This window comes from Lingula anatina, chromosome 9, assembly GCF_051362555.1.
Source record: "Lingula anatina isolate TDL-2025a chromosome 9, LinAna3.0, whole genome shotgun sequence".
Lineage (NCBI taxonomy): Eukaryota > Metazoa > Brachiopoda > Lingulata > Lingulida > Lingulidae > Lingula > Lingula anatina.
This window is the reverse complement of record NC_141775.1, coordinates 2,950,346-2,963,802: the sequence shown is the minus strand read 5'-3', so window position 1 is coordinate 2,963,802 and position 13,457 is coordinate 2,950,346. Positions and strand designations below refer to the sequence as shown.

The 13,457-nt window shown below is 35.6% G+C and overlaps 1 protein-coding gene across 2 annotated transcripts; it reads left to right on the top strand.

The window, feature by feature from the left end:
* Nucleotides 1-171: 171 nt before the first annotated feature.
* LOC106179022 (NACHT domain- and WD repeat-containing protein 1) lies at nt 172-13,429 on the top strand. Of its 2 annotated transcripts, none has more exons than XM_086995026.1 (23): nt 172-560; nt 749-824; nt 1,038-1,122; nt 1,558-1,589; nt 1,854-1,970; nt 2,377-2,579; nt 2,957-3,121; nt 3,331-3,517; nt 3,866-4,023; nt 4,443-4,542; nt 4,815-4,984; nt 5,365-5,697; nt 6,159-6,967; nt 7,315-7,521; nt 7,883-8,127; nt 8,429-8,820; nt 9,110-9,218; nt 9,611-9,753; nt 10,060-10,167; nt 10,671-10,854; nt 11,247-11,382; nt 11,724-11,913; nt 12,188-13,429. In XM_086995026.1, the coding sequence occupies exons 1-23, from the start codon at nt 534-536 to the stop codon at nt 12,455-12,457; spliced, it is 4,446 nt and encodes a 1,481-aa protein (XP_086851152.1). In that variant the 5' UTR covers nt 172-533; the 3' UTR covers nt 12,458-13,429. The 2 variants fall into 2 exon arrangements, with proteins under 2 accessions (XP_086851152.1, XP_013417953.2); XM_013562499.2 differs by having other exon boundaries at nt 9,608-9,753.
* Nucleotides 13,430-13,457: the final 28 nt, after the last annotated feature.

Sequence of the window (13,457 nt, the reverse complement as noted above, 5' to 3'; positions counted from 1 at the left end):
ATCTGTTTATTTTCCTTTGTTTTCAAATATAAATTGAGGCAAAAAGCATCAATCACATGTCTGCTTCCTTTAAAACTTGTAAATCTTAGTTTAAGAGCCTAAGAAATTAAAAAATATAGTTATGAACCGGAAAAACTAATGTTCACCTCTTGAGGTGAAGGTCGTATCCCTGCCGGCCTCGTTGTGAAAGGTAATCAACAAACTCAACATGCTGGGATTAAAGACTGGGCTTCTGCCATCTATGTAAAAAGAAAGTAATTTTGCATTTAACTCATTGGATGTACAGAGCATGCTTAGATGTTGGTAAAGTTCAGTTTAGATGACCAGAAAAATGCGATGCAGTCTACTTGCCGTATTTTATCATGTACCTAAGTAAGGCTGCGATTCAAGAGTTCCCAGGCAAGCTGCAGCTTCACACACTGTACTAGTGTTGGAGAAATCAATTTTTTTTTGTTACACGGGCGTCACTTGTACTGTGCACATTTGCAATGACCCCCAATACCTCAAGTAATTGATTTAACTTAACATCCACTATGAAGAAAGGGAATGATCCTAATAAGGTAAGGGAAAAATTAATTAAAAATTAATAAAATTGATGAACATGATTATCCCTTCCACTCTATGCAGTACTGATATAAGTACCATTATAATACTGGTGCATGTAATATGCATATGGTAATATAATTTTTATTTCACCTTGTTACACTGCAGTTCTAAAATGCAATTAATTTTATTATTTTTTTCACAGGGTCAGCTACCAGAAGTCGCTGCCAGAAAGCTTGGGGGTCCGGGGTCTTTTTTGCAGGTGTCTGGGTTGGGAAAAGGTACAGGAACAATCCTATGCCCTTCAATTAAAATATTTTTCATTATTCTTAAATGAACCACTGCATGGGTACCCTTCACCATAGCAATCAATCTACTAGTTAAGGCAATCTTTAAGAAAAATTATTATTGATTTTAAGTTTATTATATTTTATAAATCTTAAACATTCATATTACATACAGGGCCTAATAAGGCATTACAATTTTCTCATTAGGCCCGATGGGATCCACTGACAAATCTAAGAAAAATGATCAGCATGTCAAACCCATACAGCAGAGAAAGAATGTACAGCTACAAAGGTAACAGTATAATCATACTGCACCATGCACATGCATATTGTCTGCAAGGAAGTACTTTAGAATCAAACTCCAGTATAAAGTATTATAGTAGGTGCAGCACAGAAAGAATTATGTGGCTAAAGTCACATTTGGCATTGCAAACAAAATAATTCTCAGTCTGTTTATCTTTCTTTCTTTCTTAATTCTTTTACTTTTGGACTGATAACATAGTTCTGAATTAAAAAAAAAAAAAAACTTTTGAAAGATAAAACACATTCACCAACTCTTTTTTTCAAGCACTGATTCAAAACCGCGGACAGCTACATTTTGCAGGGAAGTAAAAAGGCAGCAATATATAAAGATGACCCCCTCTAACCCTTTTCTCAGAACTATACTGTTTTGTGCATTTAATTAGTATTTGTAAAATGATAATTATGTATAAAATTTTAATTTTAGATCTACTAATGGGTTACCATCCAAACATGCAGGTATGTCTCAAATTGAACATGCTTTGATCCGATGATCCGAAAATCACTTGTCTGGGTGTGCTTTCTTTAATTCATTAATTTATTTTTTCGTGTTTCAGTATCACACATGCTCTCAATATTTTTCCAATATGTAGTATATGTTTTCCTTAAGTGCATAATTTCTAATCAGTTTCTTTCGAAGATAATCATCCACAATGTAATTTTTATGTTATATAATTATATTTTACATTCTTGATAACTGATATTTTACTTTTTTAAATTCAGTGCTACCTGCCATAAATAAGCTGAGTGTTAAAGAGAAAGTGTTGCGTGGAACACTGGAAGATCTCCCTCCTCTTCCTTCCACAGTTGTCAGAGTCTTTCTCAGCTCCACTTTCTCAGGTAAGTTTTAAAGGGATTTCTACAGGTAAATACTAGGTAAAATATGTGATATATGCTTACAATGGTCTCTACCAGAAGCTTGCTGGATGATTATGTTTATTTATTTATTATTATTATTATTATTATTATTATTATTATTTTCTTGCTGGCATCTGCACAGAAGTAATGAATGTACAGTTCAGTATGGTTTTAAATAAATTTTCACTCTAAAAATTGTAATTTTAATAGACTCAGTAGACAGTGTTTAAATCAAGTCCCCATGGCAGATTAGAGATAAGTTGAACTGATATTGAGCATTTTTTTTTCTGTTTATTTTTGTCTATTCATTGTTTGCAAAAGAAATAACGTTTAATTTTAGCATGCACCCTACAAATAATGCCATGTGGTAAAATTTTCTTGCCTCCAGATATGAGAGCAGAGAGAGATGAACTGGCCAAGACAGGCTATCCCAGGCTGAAGGCTGCCTGCAGAGACCTTGGGCTGGACTTTCAGATAGTGGATATGAGATGGGGAGTGACCGATGATGCCACGAATGACCACTCCACAGAGAAGCTGTGTATCAGCGAGATCAGAAATTGCCAGATGTTGTCGTTTGGGCCTAACTTTGTGGTAGGATATGTTTATGAAAATTATTTGACTCCATTTAATGGAAATGGTAATATATATCCGTATTTTTTTAAAAAATCAATGGTGGACATTGCATGCCCAGAGTTAGATTGTAGAGGCATTGGTGCACATGTTTGTGGTATGTAAGATGATGTGGAATCCCTCTTGTCTGCTTTTATCAATCAACTTTTTCTTTACTCAAGTCATAATAACTGATAATTTTTCCTTCTGTGGTAGTTTATACTTAGGACACATATTTTAAAAGAGAAGATCTAGTTAAAAAGTCATGTTTATATTTTTATAAGTTATAAATTGCTTGTATGAGATTTACGTATGACATACTTCAAGAATTGACTGTTTTGTATGATCATTATTCCTAGAGTTTCCTTGGAGATCGCTATGGTTACCGACCATTTCCACTGGAGCTAGACGTTGAGGAGTTTGAAGCAATTAAAAACTTCCTTCCTTTCTCAGAAGATGAAGAATTGCTACAGCAGTGGTACAGGAGAGATGACAACAATGTCCCACCTATGTACACATTACAAGTAGGCTGATTATTCTTCATTTTTCTTTTCACTAATATGATAATAAGAAAAAAATGTGCAGTTATTAATTGTAAAGTGAAATTCAATATGTGAACAAGGCTTTCTTCAGAGAGCTGTCACATTTTGGACTCCATGTACACCAAATCTGTGGGAAGCCCCTGTATGTGAAACATTGTTTCTTACTACAAAATATTTCTACTCCATATTAGCCAATCAGAACAAACCTGCCATATTTTGGTGACCCTCGCCCAGAGATGGCAGCACAGTCTAGTCAAGACAAGGCAGAGTGGTGGAGAATATTTAGAAAACTTCAGCTGATACTGAGAGAAACTGCAACAGTACTAGCAGATAGAGGGAGAATCAGCAGGGAGAGAGAACACCAGTATTTTATGTCAGGTATTATAGGATATAAGTATAGAGTTGGTTAGCCAGGAGAGAGAGAGAGACCACTCAGAGAGAGAGAGAAAGATTGAGAGCACAGAGAAAGCAGAGAGAGAGAGAGAGAGAGAGAGAGAGAGAGAGAGAGAGAGAGAGAGAGAGAGAGAGAGAGTTTTTAATACGTAGATGCACTTACAAACTCATGTCTTCAATCTACACAACAAGTCTTTAAAATCACCCAAAGATTAGAACATAGATCACAGAGTAGAATTTGAGCAGTAGGTAATTCATATTTTTAGGGAACAATGCAATTAAAACATGCCAGTTTTATGTAGTGTAACTTTAAATAGTGACTTCTTTTTTCAGTAACTGAAGAAGAAATCACCACTGGCATATTCCAAGCCAAGGATATTGACACCCATTGCCTGTGTTATATACGTGAATTGGTTGGAATCCAAGATGATCTAGACGGTGACATGACACAGCGCCACCTGGATTTAGTTGAGGAGGAAGATGACACAAAGGTCAGGTCAAGGACATTTCTTTGCAAATTGCTTCTGCCCTATTTGATTGATTTTTTATTGTTTAAAATGAACCCATGGATCTTTTGGGATATACTTCTGAATCAGTTTATGGATATAGTGCTAGCTCTGTGGCCAGTTTCTATGTACAGCACAACAGAAGTCTTTGATTAAGATGAATCAGCCAAAAACTATGATGTCATGAGTCCTGAAAATGCACAAATGTATGTGTTCATACATGTGTAACTCACTTCACATGCATGGATGGATATTTTTAGCTGATGCGAAACTGCATGGACTGGGGTGTGCATTTTATATATTCCGTCATTTTTTTTTTTCTTTTGTTATACATATATGTATTTTTCTTTGTACCAACAGAAACAGGGTGCTTGTTTTATAATACTTTAACTTGTTATATATAGGTGATAGATGCTTGTGCTGCAAAATACAGAGCCATGCTGCATGACAAGGTGTCTACTTATCTTAGCAGTATTAAGAAGTTTCAAGTGCAATGGGAATCAGGTAAGTCTCTCTCTCTCTCTCTCTCTTTCTCTCTCTCACACACACACACACACACACACACACACACACACACACACACACACACATATTTTAGAATCAATTTGCTAATTAGCATATTATTGTACATAGTAAACACATTTAGGTCCATTATGATTTTATCATAGTTTATATATATTTCATAATGATCCTCTTTGATTTCTTGTTATGGTTGGTCTGTGTTGGGCAAAATATACAGTCTTAATTCATACTTTACCCTACTTCTTTACTTGCAGGAGGAATTAATCCTATTAAAGACAAACAGTATTTGGAAAGTTTCTGTGATAACTTTGTGTCAGACATGATGTCTCTTGTACAGAAAGCATACGATGATTCCGATCACAAATTGTTCAGAAGTCTTAAGGAAGGATCCAGTAGAAAGCAGAGAGCTGAGGTTTACAGAGAGGTAAATTAATGTGTTCTGGATGCCATCTTTCCAATTGAAGAGAATTCATTATGGCTGATTGCTAATTATTACACTAAATTGCACACGTAGTACATACATTTCCATCTTACACTGTCTGTTTAATGCATTTTGAAAGAAATTTTTATTCACTTGATGATTTCCTATCAAAATATTAAGGAGACCCTTGAAATGTATGAACAGAAACAATTATGAGACCTGATGTGTGTTTGTAGCATTTGTGAGACCTGGTGTCTGTCATGCTTTTGAAAAACGGTTTTATTTATTTATTTAAAAAAAATGTTATTTATTTTGAAATCTAGCATCTTGATGTTTTTGGAATGCTTTCAAAATTACATTTGTAATTATCTTCTTTATCACAGGTTCTCCATCATCTTCACTTTGCACAAACAAAATGTGAACTGTTTTGTGGACAAGATGAGATCCTTTCACAAATCAAGATGGCGCTCCTGGACAAGAAGCACCGGAGACCAGTTGTGCTTCATGCCCCATCTGGTGTTGGGAAAACCTCTGTGGTTGCCAAGGTGATGGAGCAGTTGCCAAATTGGTTTGATGGCGGCTGTATCCGGGTGTTGAGGTTCCTGGGGACATCTCCTGATAGTACTAACATACTGAGTGTGCTGCTGGGAATCTGTTGGCAGCTGGCCAAGGCCTGCAAGGTCATCATGCCTCCAGGCATGCTCAGGAGAAATAAGGTAAGGTGAGTGGGACCCAGTGACCCACATATAGGTCAACATTTGAACTTACTGACCTAGATGGATAGATACATAGGTCATCACATGATTATAGAGACCTAGATAGATAGATACATGTAAGTCAACATGTGACACTTATGACCTAGGTTAGACACTCAAGGTCAAGGTATGACCCACCCAGCAGGCAAACAACATTGATTCTACGTTGATTCAACGTTGATCCACCAAAATTAACGTTGATTCAATGGTGAATCAATGCCATTTGTCTGCTGGGCAGCGACTTGGATAGAGATTTAATATGATGCAGGTGCCATATGGGATGTATTCACTGTGGCCCAGCTTCTTAGCCATGGCCAAGTTGTATTTCTAAAGAAAAAACAGGTTTAAAAAAATGTCATTTTCATACAAATATATATTTATTCAACATGCTGAAGTTATTAAAGGTTTCCTCTTTGTTCCAGGTCACACAGAACTTGCAGTGGGTTCTCAGAACAGTGGCCAGGTCCTCTCCTGTCCCTATAATAATACTCCTGGACTCTGTTGACCAGCTATCTCCAGCCAGTGGTGGACACAGCATGAAATGGGTGCCCAAAGAACTGCCCAGTAATATTTGCATGGTCATCTCCACCTTGACCACAGATGAGAATGAATGTCGTAAAAATTTGGTTAAGGAGTTGCAGATTGATTGCGAGAATGGGAATGAGACAGATTTGCCGGCGGCTGCAGGATATTTTGAGCTGAGAGCCCTTCCTGTCGTGACAGCGCAAGACATCATGAAGGCCTATTTCAAGAAACAAAAGAGGGCACTCACAGATGAACAACAGACGATGTTTTTAGAAGTTTTCGAGAAGAGTCCGAGCCCTTTGTTTCTGAAATTGCTCCTAGACCAGGCCAAAACATGGCGGTCATACACAGAGGTTGACAGGGAAAGTCTGGCCACAACAGTGCGAGGCGCCATTTTACAACTTTTTATTGGATTGGAGAATAAGTATGGGGAGCTTCTTATCCAGAAAGCATTGGGGTACATTACAGTTGGACTGAATGGTTTGACAGAGATAGAAATCGAGGACGCTCTCTCATGTACGGACGACGTTCTGAGTAAGGTGTATGTCTACCATGATCCTCCTGTGGAAGGAATCATACGTATTCCGCCATTGCTCTGGGCACGTGTGTACCATGATATCAAGGAATATTTGGTACAACGCCAAGGTCATGGTAAGATTACCCTGAATTGGTATCATCGACAGTTTATAGAGGCAGCAACAGAAAGGTATACTTTTTGATTACCTGAATCACTTTTCATAGCTACAAAACCTACGATGTTTTCATATTTTTGTCTGTCTTTTGCAGTTTTTCCTGGCCAACAATCACATTTAAAGTTGACTGTGTTGGGTTTTAGATTTCAGAAATTATTGAATTTAATAAGGTTTCTGTTAATAATTGAAAATTGTCATCATTAATAATATTTTGCCAGTGGAATATGATTTTGTCTTTTGTGACTTAAACAAACTGGGTATAAGTGGCAACATATATAAATTAAGTGCTTGTTGAAAGGGAATAGAATATTAAAAATTGTACTTTAATAATATGTCTAAATATTTGTAAATTAATTCACAGGTACACCAAGGGGGAAAATGCAGCCCAACTACACAGCACTTTGGTAACCATGTTCTCCGCTGAGGACAGTATATGTCGCACCATCACCCTCGAGCAGAGAAATAACAAGGTCATCCAAGATGCAGACAGACAGATTACATTGCAGCAGACAACACCAAATAACAGGCGTAAACTGATGTGCCTGCCATATCATTTGGTTAAGTCCAAGTAAGATTATTAAAATTATGGTTATATTAGTATTGAAAAAATTTATGGTATGAAACAAATTATTGAAATAGTTTCAGTTTTATTTATCTAACATTCATGTCTTATCAGAATTACACATTTTATTTTCATTGACATTGTTATAAAACTAGAGCGAAAATTCTTACTTTTGTCAGATATATTGATGATAACATTGACCATGTGACATCAATTGTACAGGATGTTTTTGAAAGTAAAATAAGTTTAATTTATGAAGCTGTCTTCTGTGAAGGGGCAATGGTCATAAGTACTGCAGATGATGCTATATATAAATTGATCAATTTCTACCCAAATCAAGAATTGCCACCTTATTTCAATGTTACAGAAACATTGACAAACTCAAGTCAGAAGTCCTCTTCAACATTGACTTCCTTGTATCCAAGATGGCCGCTTTCTCTCTCCAAGACGTGCTGGAGGACATAAGAGACGGGTTGGACATGGACAGTGAAGATGAAGAGATACTGCAGTTACATAAATGTCTACTTCACATGGACAGCTGTGATAACGTTGGTGGCAGATCCTCGTTGAAATTACCTGTATATATACTAGGTTGTCTGCCTGCATCTCCAGGTATGCTAATTGGTTTAAGACATTGGCATATATATATTTTTTGTCTATAAGTATATGCCTTTATTAATTGTATAACAATTATAGTGGGATATATTTAGGGTGTTAATGTTTTTTATGACTAATCATAACTCTATGATGATAGTTAACTTCATATAGCTACTTGCATTACAATGGAAATAATAATTGTCCAAATCAGGTCAGGTAATGGATGTATTCAAATGAAATCTACATTAACACCAATATATAATATTTTATATATATCAAATATCAGTATTAAATATGGCTTTCTGTCATATTCCAGACCATCCCAGAATACTATCCCTTCAGCAGCAGTCCAGAGAGTACCTGTCCCACTGTCTCAGTCCCGTCCTGGAGCCCCTCATCCCATGTTTGATGTACTCTTCTGGAGAGGAAAACAGTAGCTCTACTACACTACCTCAGATATCTGGGGACCAGAGTGCTCCTTTCCCTACCACAGGAGTGCTTGACATTGACTTCAGCTCAACTGGTGACAAGATGGCGCTGATCTACAAGAAGAGCCAGTCTGAGTCCTGTGTAGAGGAGGAGGAGAGGAAGGAAGGGAGAGCTCAGCTTGAAGTTGTCCTCATCAGTCTCGTTGATATGAGCGTTGATGAGACTTTGAACCCTGGTGAAGAATTAATGATGGAGGAGGGAGCTAATAACAGAGTACAGGTAGACTATCCATTGATGTTTAACATATCACGTTTACTGTGACGTAATTGATTTAATGATTTTATTTATTTAAAATTATTTTATTTTGGAGAACAATTGTTAGTCATTCCTTGCTTGCAATTTTTATAATTAATTAATTTGTTTATTTATTTATTCTTATTTTTTTATATTTATTTATTTTTGTTTTTTTTTTGTATTTTTTTAAGGTTCTGAAATAAGTGTTTTTTTAATTTTCACTTTTGATTAAACTTTATCCAGGCATTCAAATTATAAGGTGTTATTTATTCAGGTACTATTCTCTGAGTCCCCAGAGTCCCCAGACAGCAGGTGTTTGCTGGTGTGTGTTGAGGGAAGTTCAGTCTCAGCAAAATACACATTACAGGACACAGGAAATATTGGTAAGAATCTGCGGATTGTCAGTTTTTTTTCCAATTTTTGCAGAATAAAAACACCTTGACTTTTATCAATTTACTAAATTAGTTGCAGATTCTTAGACCAGCTAGTATAGAGCACTTAGTGCAACTGTGGTAAGTTCTTTTATTGAACATGGAATGTACTGTACACATTTGGAATCTGTGATTTCTGACATATTTGTTTTAAGGCAGAATTTTCTACACTCTTTCTTTTGAGAAATAAGAAATAAAATACACTCCAGAACCTGTAATGTTATTTCTGTAGACATCCTCAATTAATGAAAATACACTGCTCTTATATGTAGGGGATATGCAAGGGCTACCTTGATTTAACTGTGATTCAGAAATATTTTTAGAGATTTTCATTTTTTCAGCAGAGAGTGGCCAGCTATCTCACCAGTTCCCTGTGGATCTTCTGACCCACTCCAGTGCACCTCTGATGGAGTGCATTCTGACCAGAGACAGCAGCAAGGCAGTGTTTGTATTGGGTCACAGGGAACAGGGAGCCACTTTGATAGAGGTGAGTATTAACAGAGTGACCGAAGACACTGCTAGTCTTGAAACACAGGAAACAAGCAGCAATTGGCAATATAGCAAGTACCTGTGGCACTTAGACTGTCTTCAACTAAGGACTCTGAAGTCAGAAAGCAGCTACCAATCTCTCTCTCTCTCTCTCTCACACACACACACACACACACACACACACACACACACACACACACACACACATTCATTTACACAACACATATGAATTCATCAGTAAAAAGTTTGTCTCTTCAAATGTTTAACCACACTTTACAGCAGCATTCACTTTATTATCATTCAGGTATATGACATCCACCAAGCCTCTGTGCTGACTGTCATTCCCCTGCAGCAACCTGTCCAGTACCACCAGGCCAAACTGACCTTGACAGACAATTATATTGGCTTCCAGGTAAGACTTTTCAGATAGTTCAGTTGTAAGAGATGGGTTGGGCCTTCAGCCAGCAGTTCAAAAGATTTTTTTTTATTGAAAAACTGAACCATTTTACCCAACTTGTTAAAAGTCATAGGACTCAATTTAAAGTTTTGGATCAAATTGTTTTCCCAAAAGGGTAGTTCATTCCAACAGTTCGAATAGGAAAGGGAGGTCAAAACCTTCTCAACATGTACGTTTTACGAAAACATAATCAGCAAGTAATGTCTGTCCTCATCACAAAAGCAGAAACCAGGTGACAGTATTTTTAATAATTTCTTGTTACCACGAAAAAGAGGAAGCTATATGTTGCAATTTTGCTTCAAACTCATATTGTTATTCCCATCATGATTACTGTGCTGAGGATTCATATCAATTCATTTACATATATTTGGAATGATAGTTTGAATTATTTTTAATTAATCAATTAATTGATTATAAAGATGAAAATCCAGTGTTAATATGAATTTTTGTTTTGACAGATACACATCACACCAGATGAGCTTTTTGCCTTGCGTAAGAAAGAAGGCAGCTATAATAAACAAAAAGACGCAAATTATAAGTTTTGGGCAGTGGACTTAAGGACAGTTACGGGCAAAGTCATTGAGTGCAACAGGATCCTGACGCCTCTGCCAATGAGAGGGAATTGTTTTGCTGCTTTACCAGGTTTGTATGTGTGCGCGCGTGTGTGTGTGTGTACATGTGTGTGTGTGCATTGTGTGTGACTGTGAGTGCATATGTGTGTGTGTGCATGTGTGTGTGTGTGTGTGTGTGTGTGTGTGTGTGTGTGTGTTTGCACACACGTGTGTATTTGAATGTGTTTGTTAGTTTGTCCATGTTTGAGAGTACATGTTATTTCACAATACTTAAACACGTTAAAAGGTCTTCAATTTTTAAATTATAAAGTGACTTAAAAACATGTACAGGTGATTTTTCTGGTTGAATAGTTTGTCACTGTAATAAACTGAGAACTGTGTAGTTGTTAATGCAGCAAAGGCAAATAATTGCCATATAATGGCTTTTTTTCTATTATGATATTTACGTACTTGTTATTTCAGCAAAGACAGAGCAGGGACATGGGGAGAGATTTGGTATTGGTATCCAGCGTCAGGTGGTGGTGTGGAGAAAAATTGAGAAAGATAAGTGTGACATTGAAACCGTCACTGGAAAGAAAGAAAACGGGATGTTTTACAGGTTAAAATTTTCTTTAATTTATTAATTTTAATTTTTGAATGATTTTTAACTCTAAGATATTTAAAGTCTTAGACAAAAATGTTTTATAGTGCATCCTGTTTGAAAGGTGTTTAAGTAATCCTGAATTGATTAAACATAAACATAAAATATCTTTAAGTTTGGTACTTTGTGATTGTCTGAAAGGTGCAAACTACTAGCATAAATTTAAATAAAGGATACATTTTATAGATGATTGTAAAAAAATGTAAAAAGAAATTTTGGATGTCAATCAATGACATGGTAAATACGCTACAAAATATGAATATAGAAAAGAAATTTAAACTGTGTAAAAATAATTGTAGAGGAACTGCTGTCACAGATGACCCAAAACAGACAACAGGCGGAGGTAGAACCACAGCACTGGAGCCCTCACTAGATGGCAGTGTGGTAGTCAGTGGGTCAGATGATGGATATGTCATCGCATTTGATGGCCCTCTAGGTAGATCTATCAACAATCGCAAAACATCTCCTTCAACAAGACATGCTAGAGAGGTAGGCCTTTTTTTCCACCACTGTGACATGAGAAAAAGATCTTTTAAGAAGATTCAAGATTAAAATTGTAGTTTCCAGTGATTTGGATAGCTCCGTGAGAGGGAAAAGCAACATGCTTGAAGTCTAGACTGGCATTAACAGATATAACTTGTATACAGATAACATTAAAATAATAAATTAAATTGTATTAAGAAGTTGAAACAAAATTTCAGTAATCTAGGGGATGATATTATTATTATTATTATTATTATTATTATTATTATTATTATTACAGGTCAGTCAGTTAGCTGTCTCCAGCAAAGGTCATTGGATAGCCTCCTGGTGTCAAACTGACCATTCTCTGCGGCTGTGGCAGACATTCGCCACCGATGAAGCCTGGAATTCTGGAGAAGCCATTTTTGGTCTACCCCTTTCAGAACTCTCTGTGAAAAAGATGTCTTTTTCAAGAAATGAACGCCATCTTGGAGTAATTGCTGTAAAGGGGGAAGCTGAGGAGAAACGGCAGCTGTTACTCTTTAGACTTGGAAAAGTTTGTGAGGGTTAGATTTGTTTTTATGCAAACACCATTTTGGGATGACTTGAAGATGGAAAATTGAAAATCAAGGCAGCCTTTAATTTAAACACTTTTTTGAGTTAAGACTTATTTCAATTTAATATAATGATCACAGTTTTTATTCATTTTATTATTATTATTATTATTTATATGAATATATATATTTTTGGACGAAATTTATCTTGAAGCAGACAACTTCAATTTATGCATTAAAAAATTTATTAGCTTAACTGGTAAAAATTTTTTGTATGCCAAATTATCTAGGCCCTTCTTATACTTATTATATATGTAAAATTTTTAAAGATATCAGACAGTTATAACTTTTACAATTATTTCACAATACCCACATGGAACTCTCTCAGATCAGCAACTTATCGGCCTATTTTTACATTTGTTTGTATATTTAGAAAACATTTACAAATTGAAAACCATCTTGAGGTAATCGATACAGGTTGATATGAAGGATATCAGGGGTTTTCCTTTTTATTTAACACATTTATTTATAAATTTCACATTAGGATTGGAACTTGTTAATTGTCATCCTGCTGGGAGGAAATCTAATTAAATAGACATTTTAAAAATGATCATAATTTCATCTTAATTTGAGGTTCTTAAGTTGTATTTTTTGATAGGATTAAGCTTCCTATAATGTATGCTGTTATATTCATTTTATTGTATCATCATATACAAGCACAAAGTATTTTGTAATTATTTTAAAAGTCACGTCGTAAGGCGTGTCAAATTTAGTAAATATTGATGTGTTTTTTAAAACTACAACTGCCTTTGCTTTTGATAGCAGAGAGCTAATTTATCACGTTTTTACAGAGATAATTATTTTGATATTTGTTGATTTAGTAAAGTATACATTTTTTTAATGATAATTTTATCCAGTGAAACATCTGTGATATGAATTATAGATATAATATTATGAGTCTTTGTAATAAAAATCGACGATGAAAGGAACGTTTGTGGAAGTTCTCGTTTTGGATAG